Source organism: Arabidopsis lyrata, assembly GCF_000004255.2.
Source record: "Arabidopsis lyrata subsp. lyrata unplaced genomic scaffold ARALYscaffold_7, whole genome shotgun sequence".
Classification (NCBI taxonomy): Eukaryota; Viridiplantae; Streptophyta; class Magnoliopsida; order Brassicales; family Brassicaceae; genus Arabidopsis; species Arabidopsis lyrata.
The window spans coordinates 6,715,940-6,727,961 of NW_003302549.1; the positions used below are offsets into that span (position 1 = coordinate 6,715,940).

Sequence of the window (12,022 nt, forward strand, 5' to 3'; positions counted from 1 at the left end):
AAAGGGGAAAATGGTTGTGCATGATGTCTAGTCCCAAGTCTCTAAGTCTTGGTCTTTCGAACAATTACCGCACATTATTAAGACCATGAAGATGAGTTTAACATTCTGAAATGTGAGTCGATGTTGACCATTACTGCATTACATTATTGATCTGAAATTGTCGTGATTACTTTAAAGGTAAATGCTGGTAATTATGATGACCATTGAACGTTATTACTTTAGCATGTTTTTTTTATGCTATCAATGATGTCATGTAAATAATTATTCTCCAAGACATGCCTACGTTTTCCGTGAGTTCTAATTGCGATCCAACAATCTAGTCTTAATTCTTCTGGTTTAGTACCGTCGCATCTACCCTAACATGTTATGTATGGTCATCTATTTATTTTTAAATGATGGTTTAATTATAAATGATGATTTTATGCATTTGTGGTGTTGTATAATTCTATGAATATAAAAATTGTAAGCTAATGATAAATTCTATATACACGTAAATTTTACAAAATGTTAAGTAAATTTGTTCCCTCAATTTTGTATATTTTCTTATGAACTGTGTCACATCTATATTTGTTTTTCAAGCTCTGGTTAAATAGCAGAGAAGTGTAGGCCAATAAAATTACCCTTCCCGCCAACTATTTTAGTAAGGAACCAACGTTTAGTAGTAACACACAAACTAAAATGGAACAATTCTCTTATGGTTACGTCACACTTAAACTAGCCAGTAACCACCTTAAAAATAAAAATGAAAGCTGCAGATTGCTAGAACCTGTAATCCAACTAAGACATTATCTTGCGATAGGAAATGATCTATGATATAAAATTCTGCATTATTAAAAAAAAAATGTTTCAGTGATTATTTATATTAATGCTGACATTGCTAAGTCATGTACGTTTGAATATAAACACTCTCGATTAAAGTGATATAGGTCTGGACACTGTATATTCTTGAATCATCAAATGACCATTCGGGCAGGCTGAGACAAAGGCTGAGGTACTTAGATAAGAATCGATGGTAGATTCTAGTTGGAAAGTGAATGGAGTCCTTCGCAGCAGGAAAAAAAAAAAACACTTTTAGAATCTTTAGATTTTAATGTGCTATTATCTTATAGACAAACAAGAGAGATTTTATTTTAAAATTTTAAATTTATAGCTATCGTAAAAGGTATAATTATATGTTGTTTAAGCTAGTTATAGGAAGACATACTTTTGACGAGTAGAATAAATTAATTTCTTGTATGTATTACACTTCTAGTATAAGAATACATGCACTCATAATTTCTGATTTATTTGCCCCTACCACGTTCTCTCTCTCTCTTTCTTCCTTTTACGTCATTGCCTCTCGATTCGTGAGATACATGTTCGTAACTATACAAAATAAATATCTTAAAACTTAAAAGTGATGTGTAAACGTTTTATTGGATCAACTATTTTAACATTTTAATATAAATAGTGATGCTAGCCTAGGGGTTTTGAAGCAAACACACAATTTGTATTCAAAAGAAGTAGCTAAAAGTAAAAACAAAAGAAAAATGGAGAAGTGGATGAACTTGATGAGAGACGAAGACTTAACGGAAGAAACAAAGACTCTAATCTCTTCACTTCCTTCAGAGAAAGCCTACCTCGGTCGAAACCTCTGCAAGTACCAAGGTTCTTGGTATTACTACAACTTTCTCCAAGGCGTTCTCAATTTCCAGAGAGGTTTTAAGCCTCAAGACACCGATGCTATCGTCGCATCGTACCCAAAATGCGGCACCCTGTGGCTCAAGGCACTCACAGTTGCGCTCGTTGAGAGATCAAAGAACCCTTCGTCTGATGATCCTACGAGCCATCCTCTTTTATCCAACAATCCTCACAACCTCGTACCTGTCCTTGAGATGAATCTTTACCGCGATACCCAAACACCGGACTTGACCAAGCTCACATCATCATCTCCAAGGCTGTTCTCTACTCACACGCCTTTCAATACGCTCCAAGTAGCTCTCAAAGACTCTCCTTGCAAGGTACTTTACATTTGCAGGGACGCGAAGGATTCTCTGGTGTCACGTTGGCATATCGTTTGCAGGAGTCTGAATAAAGAAGAGGACAGAACCATTCTTGAGTCTATGTTTGAGTCCTTTTGCAGCGGAGTCTGCTTGTTTGGTCCGTTCTGGGACCATATCCTGAGTTATTGGAAAGCTAGCTTGGAAAAGCCAAAGCAAGTGCTTTTCATGAGGTACGATGAAATAAAAACAGATCCTCATGGTCAGATCAAGAAACTTGCAGAGTTCTTGGGTTGTCCATTTTCTAAGGAAGAAGAAAGGAATGGATCAATAGATAAGATCTTGGAGATGTGTTCTCTGCCTAACCTGAGCAGTTTGGATGTGAACAAGACAGGAAAATCAATCAATGGCATAGAGTACAAGAACCATTTCCGCAAAGGGATAGTTGGTGATTGGAAGAATCATCTAACTCCGGAAATGGGTAACAAAATCGACATGATCATGAAGGAGAAACTCAAAGATTCCGGTTTGGAATTCTGAGGTTTGGTTTGAAAATGCATTGTAATAAATTAATAATTAATAAGTGACCCTTTTGATGCATGGCTTTAAAATTCTGAATGATGTTGTGTTGTTTGTGTTTTCCTTTGAAATGCATTGTAACAATAAGTACCTTTATGGCTTTATCCTTTGATCATGTAACCAACAGTTGGAAAAAATCAATAAAAGGTAACAAAATAGAAACCAATATCGACCAAATGACTTGTACTAGTCGTCGTCGTTACACACACTCTCCAATATTATTGCGGCAAAATCCGTCAAAGCCCGCCACATGTTTGATCAATAGTCTCCAAAGCAGTGACCAAAACCACCATTTCCGTACAAATTTAATACCTTTAATGGTTTTCTCTCGCTCTCTCTCTCTCTCTCTCTAGCTGGCTTGATTTGTTTTACCGACTCCAATGGTCAAAATTCTCTAATCCTATAAAAAAGGGTCGCCTTGTTTTTCATCTACGGATTTGATTCATCTTTCTTCCTGATTTCGTATTCAATTTGTCGTTGACGAGTTCAAAGTCTCTATACGAGAAAAAAAAAATTCGATTTTTAATTAAGTTATAAGACTTTTCCCCTGAAGTTTGTTGTTCCTCTGTTTCGTGAGTCGTTATGAGTACTGTGGAAAGTAGCAAACCGAAGATCATCAATAGTTCTTGTGGTTATGTTCTAGAAGATGTTCCTCATCTCTCCGATTACCTTCCTGATCTTCCTGTATGTTAGTTAACTCTTGATCTCTTATTCTGGTCTTTTTCTTTTTTGATCTGATTTGACTAAAACTTTAGCTTTTGAGCTTTACTGTTGCAAAAGATTGAAACTTTAACTATATAGGTAGATATTTGTGCATGTTTGTGTATCAGTTTCAGCTGGTTGATAACTGTTTAGTTTTTTTTTTTATTTGGAAACTTTAGATAGACGAAATGAATTTCTCAGATTCTGATTAGTATAAGATAGCCCAAGGAAAAAAGAGGGATCTTTTGTATCTGGGTCTCAAAAATTATGAACTTGGATCAAAATCTGTGACATGGTTTTAGACTTTTAGTCATTATCATGTTAGAATCAAATGATGGTTTAGTTTGATTAATGGTAAATTTCTTTTGGCTCTATGTTATTGCAGACTTATCCTAATCCATTGCAAGACAATCCAGCATACTCAGTGGTGAAGTAAGTTCTTTTCACAGATGTTTTGGTGACTATGGTTCCTAATTATGTTCTATGGTGATTCAATCATTAGCTTGCAGTTGTTACATGAGTTTTTTTTTTTTTTTTGGAATTTTCAGGCAATACTTTGTTGATGCTGATGATAGTGTTCCTCAAAAGGTATATTTGGTTTGGAGCTTTCTATAATATCCATGGCAGCCTGAGAATTTAGAGCTCATGTTTTTCTTATTGACTCTTCTCCTTGTTGTTTAGATCGTTGTTCACAAGGATGGCCCAAGGGGGATTCATTTTAGACGAGCCGGGCCACGTCAAAAGGTTTTTTCGTTTGTCGAATTGCTATAAAGTCCTTTTTCCATTTCAACAGGATCTGTTGTTGACTTAGTTCTCTGTAGGTATACTTCGAATCTGATGAAGTGCATGCTTGCATAGTTACCTGTGGAGGTCTTTGTCCTGGCCTTAATACCGTGATTAGAGAAATTGTGAGCAGTCTATCTTATATGTATGGAGTGAAGAGAATACTGGGAATAGATGTAAGTTTTTGTGATTGTAATCTCCTTTATACCAAAACAAACACGGTCTTTGTTTCATTTTCTCATGCTTGAGACTTTTTCAGGGTGGATATAGAGGCTTTTATGCTAAGAATACTGTCTCCTTGGACTCTAAAGTCGTAAATGATATCCATAAGCGTGGAGGGACTATCCTCGGGACCTCGCGAGGTGGTCACGATACCACAAAGATAGTTGACAGCATTCAAGATCGAGGAATCAATCAGGTTTGGATATCCACCACCTCTTTACACAGTGTTCTGTTCCAAAAGTATATAAAAACTCGTTCTTGATGTAGTTTTTTTTCATCGTTCAGGTTTACATTATAGGAGGAGATGGAACTCAGCGAGGAGCATCTGTTATATTTGAGGTAAATTCCATTTATACCTTACAAATTTGTACAATTTCAGCATTTACTGATCTTTTGGTGGTAACCATGTAGGAAATTAGACGACGTGGCCTGAAAGTTGCAGTTGTTGGAATCCCGAAAACAATCGATAATGACATACCTGTATGTATCCCTTTCTACTTCATCTCTATAGAAGAGCTGTATTTTTTACGTGAAGAAATTGAGAACTTGACTTTTGTGTTTGTGCAGGTGATAGACAAATCATTTGGGTTTGACACAGCTGTAGAAGAGGCTCAACGAGCTATTAACGCAGCACATGTGGAAGCGGAGAGTATAGAGAACGGTATTGGCGTTGTCAAGCTTATGGGCCGCTACAGCGGTGAGTGATTCACTCTTCTACTTCTTCTTCTTCGCCTTTTCAAGCTCTCTTATTAGATTATCTCACAAGGGCATGCACTCTTTTAACAGGTTTCATAGCGATGTACGCGACTCTAGCAAGCAGAGATGTGGACTGCTGTTTGATTCCGGAGTAACCATTTTACCTGGAAGGTGAAGGCGGGCTGTTTGAGTACATAGAGAAACGGCTCAAGGAGAGTGGTCACATGGTGCTCGTGATTGCAGAAGGTGCAGGACAAGATCTAATGTCGAAGAGCATGGAATCTATGACACTCAAGGATGCATCTGGTAACAAACTTCTTAAAGATGTTGGTCTTTGGCTGTCACAAAGCATCAAGGTAAACCATATATTACAGAGAAAGCATCAAACATTCATGTAAAATCAGACTAAACTCACCTACTTTTAAATTTTGGTTTTGCTCGGTTGTAGGATCATTTTAATCAGAAGAAGATGGTGATGAACCTCAAGTACATAGGTACAACTCATATCTCTTGCATTTCATTCTCTCCACCATGAGTTTCTTGATTGTTTTTCTGATTCTTAGATCATTTCTCTTGTCTTAATTTCAGATCCAACATACATGATTCGAGCTGTTCCCAGCAATGCGTCAGACAATGTTTATTGTACACTTCTGGCTCAGAGTGCAGTGCACGGTGCAATGGCTGGATACACTGGCTATATCAGTGGTTTAGTGAACGGACGACAAACCTACATACCCTTCTACGTAAGTCACAAAACCGATTTATATTTTAATGATGTCAAAACATCGGTTTGGCAATCGAAAAACAGAGCACCATCATAATGTCATCTCATCTGTTATCATCACCGTTATAATCATTATCCTTATACCTTATTACTATAAAATTATCATCATCATCAATTTATCATCATTTGCATGTAATTCATCATCATTGTGTCGATTCGGCTGTGATGTTGCAGAGGATAACGGAGAAACAGAACCATGTGGTGATCACAGACAGGATGTGGGCAAGGCTACTATCTTCGACAAACCAGCCGAGTTTCTTGGGCCCCAAAGATGTCTTTGATAATAAAGAGAAGCCGATGTCAGCTCTCCTGGACGATGGCAACTGCAATGGCACGGTCGATGTTCCTCCAGTCACCAAAGAGATCAACAAGTGACCTGAACATAGGAACAACGACATAAGCTTTGACGTTTTCAAATGGTGTTACAAGTTTTAGGTAGGAGTAAAATAAAAGGGTTTTGACGGTTTTACCCTTTTTGGCACAACATAGATGCCTCATGTTGTAATTTTCCACGTCATGATGAAGCAGATATATAAATAAGTTCCATCTATCCGATTTTACATTCTGCGAATACAAAAATAAAAATTAATAGCTTATATTGATTATAATCATCTAGGGTCCATAGTATTTGTCAATGCATGATCATCATGTGAATGTGATTATGATTATTTTTCTATTTAAAACATTAAAAATGTGCGGGACTAAAATCAAAATGCAAATATTCAAATTCTTGCTTTCAACTAACATGGTGAATCCTTCATGACAGTAAGAAAATTATCATCGTCAGATAGAAAATTACGTACCAAACATGCTTGCTATGTAGCTAAGGATCATCATCATCCATGACCAAGCGAGATTGCAATAAAGGTCTTTACCGAGATAAATTTGAACATTCCCTATCTGAGTGTGTATGAGCTTTTAAGGACATGACATTGTTCGTATTGATGTATCAGTAGTACTGTTGTACACTTGTGTGTTTTCTTTCAGTTTTTATTCCATTCACACGATTAGTTTACTTTACATTGCACAAAATTTAACTTTGTTTACTTTACATTGCACAATTTGTATACCATGGGTCCATGGATTATAAATAAACTTCATTATTTAAGATCTTATATCACCCCAACGGACAAACTCTTTAGCATTCACGAGGGTTGATTGTAATTACAATTCAGAGACAGCCTGAATATATAATTAACATAAGATATAATATAACAATTACCATAGATTCAGATTAACTCGACAATGTGTAAAAATATTTATAAGTAGATAAAACGACTACTCCTTCATAGCCTCTTTTCCTCCACCGAATTCACCACCTCAAGTTTTCCGGGAAATACTGCAAATCAAAAAAGAGAAGAAAGAATATATAGTCAGCTTTCAAATAAACGATTAGTTTTGCATATGTTTCGCATATATTTCGCATATATTTTGCATAATTAAAATATTTATCACAAAATTAAACTTGATTTACCAACAACAGCCCATTGAGGAAGTCCTCCGAATTGTGGAAGAAATATATATATATGAATGCTTTCAAATAATTATTAATATACTTTCATTATGCAATATATACTCACTTTCTTGATAAGAGACATGTAGTAGGGCTTGACCTTCTCCACATCAACATGAACTTTGCTCTTACTGTACAAGTCGTACTTGCTGTAATAAAAATCATATATACCAATTAGAGATCCTATTTAGAGAAAGAAGAAATCACTTAATCATGTTTGAGATAATGTAATTACTTGAAAACGTGTAGCCACTTCAGGTTCTCCTTGTCTTCCTCGTTCATAAGATGGGTGTATTCTCCAGCCGTGTGCAATGCTGCATATATTCGATTAATTTATAAAATAAGCTTTACTCATAGTTACAAATTTATAATGTTGCTAAAATCATATATTTTTAGTTGAAGTGCTTACGGTAAAAGGAATGGTATCGTATGATAAACTGTCCAGGAGACGGCAAGGTACTTCCGTTTTCTTTAGCAACCTGCGAAAATATTAATTAACACTTATAAATAAAATCACTTGATCCTTTACAATAATCAAGATTGATAAAATTTGTAAGAAAATCATTACTAAACAATGGAAAGGTATTAATCAATTAACTACCAGGTACATGTAGTCGTCATGGCCCCAAGACATCATGACATTGTTTAATCCACATCCTTCGGAGTAAATCCCATTTTTAGTGTTGTAGGCTTTGTTGTGAAAATCTGGGTTATCTATAAAGTACTGCAGAAAAGAGAAACAATGTAAATATATGATTTATGTTATTTAATTGTTGCTTGTTTTGGGTATAAAACTCATGAGAAAGTAATAAAAATCATATATTTTAAGTATGTAAAGAACGTTTAACAAAATTAATAAATTAATTTTTATCAACAATTTATGAGATTGTATCATTTATGTACCTTGTGATGTACGTTAGATTCATCAAAGGCACAGCCAACAGGGAATGTGTCACCTGTAAGTTTTTGTGAAAGGAAATAAACGATTAGTTTCGCATATGTTTCGCATATATTTCGCATAATTAATATATTATTCACAAAATTAAACTTGAATTACCAACAACAGCCCATTGAGGAAGTCCTCCGAATTGTGGAAGAGTAATAACCTTTCCAAGATCTGAAAAATTCAATAAATTCTATAAATAAGCTTATCAGATTACACAACTAGGTGTATAAAATTCAATCGCTTAAATAAATAAATAAAAAAGCGATCTACATATCATATTTCTTTTAAAATTTTCTATAATACAAAAAGTCTAAACACTTTAATTCATAGAAAAGACCATGAGTTACATTATAACAAAATTTACCATGAATAAGAGCGGTTAGATGAAGCCAATCCTCATTAGGGTAATCTTTGCGGATTGCTTCCGCGGATTGAAGCAAATGCTGAATCTGAGGCTCGTCGAGATCTGGATCACTCTCATCCACAACCTCATTAAGAAGCTCACAACATTCCCAAATGCTCATCACCTTTTTATCTAATTTTCCATATTCAGCCCTCATCTTTGTCACCTACAGAATTCACAATTATTTTATTTTTCTTTACTAATGAAATAGATTATGACACAGACACATATTCTACGTGGATCACATAAGTTTTAATAAGATTGTCATTAAAAACATAAACCCTAGTTTTAGTATTTAAGAGTTCTTACAAAGTCGACAGTTTGGTTAATGTGTTGTAATCTGTAAAACTCTTCGACGCCCTTTTGCCTCTCACTCTCAACATCGTAGTCCCTGCGACCAAATACCAATGTACACGTTATGGATCAAGTCAAGGTCTAGATCCGGCCAAATACTAAAAAAAAAAAAAAACTCGATTTGATTTAATTAAATATTCTTGAATTGAATTTATAGATTTGGAAGAAAATTAAAGAAAAAAACCTGAATTGACGTCCAAATGCATTCATCTCAGGTGCCAAAAAAGCTTCATCGTCTTCGGTGTCCATTTTCGGCATCGAAAATCCTCCGTCCAATTTGAACTCTCCGATCTTGTCCCCACTCTTCTTGAATGCAGAACCCTCCTCTACTTGGAAAAACAAATCTTTGTAAAATATAGTATATAATTTCGAAAAGAAGAAAAAAAAAGATTCATGAATATTTTCCCCAAAACTTATTGTGGTAGCCCAAAATCCATTATTTTTGAGGAAAAAAACTTCATTGTTTTCCTAGAAAATCGTTGATTTAGCCGGAAAATAATACGTATCTTGATAGAGACATTTTTTTCCCAAATATCGTGGGAATAGATTCTTACCAAAAATCGGCTTCTCAACAGAGATCGTCATCTTTTCGAAGAACGGTTTTTTAAAGAGAAGAAACGAAAACGAAAGAGAATGGTTACGACGGTTTAGATTTAATTGAGAGAGAAAATAACTTTTGATTATATATACTTTTGCGATGAAGACTTTACGAGTTTATTTATGACTTACGGTATTTATAGTGGTGGATAAGGATTATGAGACAATTCCCCTCCTTGATATTTGGAGAAAATCTAAGTCCTTATTGACGAATTATGTATTTTCCCTAAACAACTACTTTTTATATTTATCCAAACCAGAAACGACTTTCTGTTTTTTTCCTTTTTTTTGTATTGTCTAAAGTTAACGATAAGGAAATTAATGATCAGTCAGTGATTTGATTTTTCTGGTGTAATTTTTGCTATTTTTGACTGATTTTGTGCTATTGTTTTGACTGTGTTTTAATCAATTTAGATAAGAATCGGTAGTTTCTATTTTTGCTTATATGGATTGAATATACGTTGTGATTTGGGATTTAACTAGATGACGTTTACCAAAATATCTTTGAATAGTTTTCAGTCTAGAAACTGATTTATGGTTGATAAATATAATTCTAAACGGACATTAATGTCCAAAAAAACACCTCCACAGATCAGAATAATTATTTAATCAAGAATTTTTCATTTTTTGTTGTACATTTATTTGAATACTCTTTCTTAAAATGTTATGTTGGTTGAACATAATTATAGATTTATGCAGAGAGTTTACTTAAAATTGAGAGTATATAAGATAAGGTTTGTATCCGGTCAACAGCCTTACTTGACCAAGAACCAATGTTAGTAATTTGCTAACACTATCATAATTTAATAGTTGAGAAATCAGTAAATCTGTTTTAATATGCCAACAGTTTATAAAATGAACAATTAAGTTGTCCTTAATCTTAAATAAGCATGAGCTTAGTCCTCAAAAAGTATGAAAAAGTGTTAGCTTGATTGTAGCTTGTACAAGTCAAAATGTTCTTAAAATAAATATAGGATTTGAGTCAGCATTACGTGGCCTTCATTTATATGTTATCTTAATTATACCGGTTTGCTTTTCCACACATGCATGACGAAATATCTACTCATCATCTATTCAAATGCGTTTCTTTTAATTTTAAGGCTATCTATAATTTTCTACACATTCAATGTTACAATATAATTGTATACGTCAACTATATACTGAGCGTATATATAAAAAAAAAATATATATATATATATATATATATATATATATATACTGTGTAGGTAAAATATCTCTCGTATATATACAATTACAATTACAATATATCGCATCCCTTGACATGCGATAGCCCATAATATTAAAACCATTCATGGGTGGGTAATTGGATATTGACTTATTTTGGGCTTATAATTTTATGGGCTAGACTCTTAAATGGAGCTAGAATTAAAGAAAAATCAAATGAAGAAGTTAGCGAGAAAACGGGGGAGAATTCTTCGACAAGAAGAACAAGTACTTCTGATCTGCTATGGAGCTTTCCTCTTCTACTCTATTTTTTAAGCAGTTCATATCACCATGGAAACTGGTATATGATAATTTCTCACTATATGGATTACACACTAATTCTCCCTGTTTATGGAGTTATATTAACTTATACATATACAAATGTCTTTTTATTTAAGATATTGTACCGTCTGTATTTCATGAATTCTTCTCAAGTGATGCCATTTTTTCCTGTGTATTATCATGCGTTCATTAATCATTATTTATGTCTCGCCATTCTTAAGGTGGTATGGCCGATAGTGACCTTGTGTTGAATGGTGTTTAAGCTATTGTACCAATATGGGAAAATAACAAATATGTGACTATGTTTAATGAATATTAATCTCTCCCCACTTTCATAGAAAACTCTGTCTGTAGTTCTTTGAGTATCAAATGTCATAGGAGATGATGATAGATTAATGTAGAGCGAGAAAGAGTGTGTTCAGTTTTAGTTTCTTGGACCTTAGGCACCTAAAAATACTTCTTGATACATGGTTAGTAGAACCATATATTATGGCCATACTTTAACCTTACTACCATCAGAGAAAGTTATGCTGCTTGATCTTCAATTCGATTTTTCTGTTTTTCGCATATTTTCAATTTTTACATGCACACCGGTTTTTTGGATCAGAGTGGATTGCTATCTTGGCTTGCTCCCTCTCAGTTACTGGGCCAATTAGATAAGAAGAATGGTCACAGACGACGGTGGTTCTGGTACTCGTTTGTTATTGTCTCTGTATTGACAATCTTTTGTTTTATTACTTACTGAGGTAAAACTAGATTAGTCCTCGACATATATACATTTCACTAGTATCACCTACCATCTTACAATTGATCTACCTTCATTATTATTACCGTTACTAGATTTAGAAGAAAGCTATAGCAAACATATAGAATCATTGTTTCATACCAATAGTGATGTTTCTCTTCAGTTCCTTTCATTCGTGCTCTCTGTAGATTTGTGCTAATAATCTGTTCTCAC

At 34.3% G+C, this 12,022-nt stretch overlaps 3 protein-coding genes across 3 annotated transcripts; 2 read left to right on the plus strand and 1 right to left on the minus strand.

Moving 5' to 3' along the window:
* Positions 1 to 261: 261 nt before the first annotated feature.
* LOC9305688 (cytosolic sulfotransferase 3) lies at positions 262 to 2,691 on the plus strand. Its single transcript, XM_021017952.1, has one exon. It carries the CDS (start codon positions 1,530 to 1,532, stop codon positions 2,517 to 2,519), a length of 990 nt encoding a protein of 329 aa, XP_020873611.1. The 5' UTR covers positions 262 to 1,529; the 3' UTR covers positions 2,520 to 2,691.
* A 100-nt stretch (positions 2,692 to 2,791) lies between these two features.
* LOC9303645 (ATP-dependent 6-phosphofructokinase 3) lies at positions 2,792 to 6,356 on the plus strand. The gene is given in 13 exon segments (XM_021017786.1): positions 2,792 to 3,242; positions 3,646 to 3,692; positions 3,809 to 3,848; positions 3,942 to 4,004; positions 4,082 to 4,219; positions 4,303 to 4,461; positions 4,551 to 4,604; positions 4,677 to 4,745; positions 4,833 to 4,962; positions 5,052 to 5,317; positions 5,410 to 5,455; positions 5,550 to 5,704; positions 5,920 to 6,356. Coding segments are annotated over 13 exon segments (1,470 nt in total). The 5' UTR covers positions 2,792 to 3,140; the 3' UTR covers positions 6,121 to 6,356.
* A 469-nt stretch (positions 6,357 to 6,825) lies between these two features.
* LOC9303646 (inositol oxygenase 4) lies at positions 6,826 to 9,770 on the minus strand. Its single transcript, XM_002869571.2, has 11 exons — positions 9,516 to 9,770; positions 9,146 to 9,287; positions 8,917 to 8,998; positions 8,569 to 8,773; positions 8,316 to 8,375; positions 8,162 to 8,214; positions 7,860 to 7,982; positions 7,668 to 7,737; positions 7,494 to 7,572; positions 7,326 to 7,407; positions 6,826 to 7,084 (listed from the first exon to the last, which is right to left on the minus strand). Exons 1-11 carry the CDS (start codon positions 9,544 to 9,546, stop codon positions 7,058 to 7,060), a joined length of 954 nt encoding a protein of 317 aa, XP_002869617.1. The 5' UTR covers positions 9,547 to 9,770; the 3' UTR covers positions 6,826 to 7,057.
* Positions 9,771 to 12,022: the final 2,252 nt, after the last annotated feature.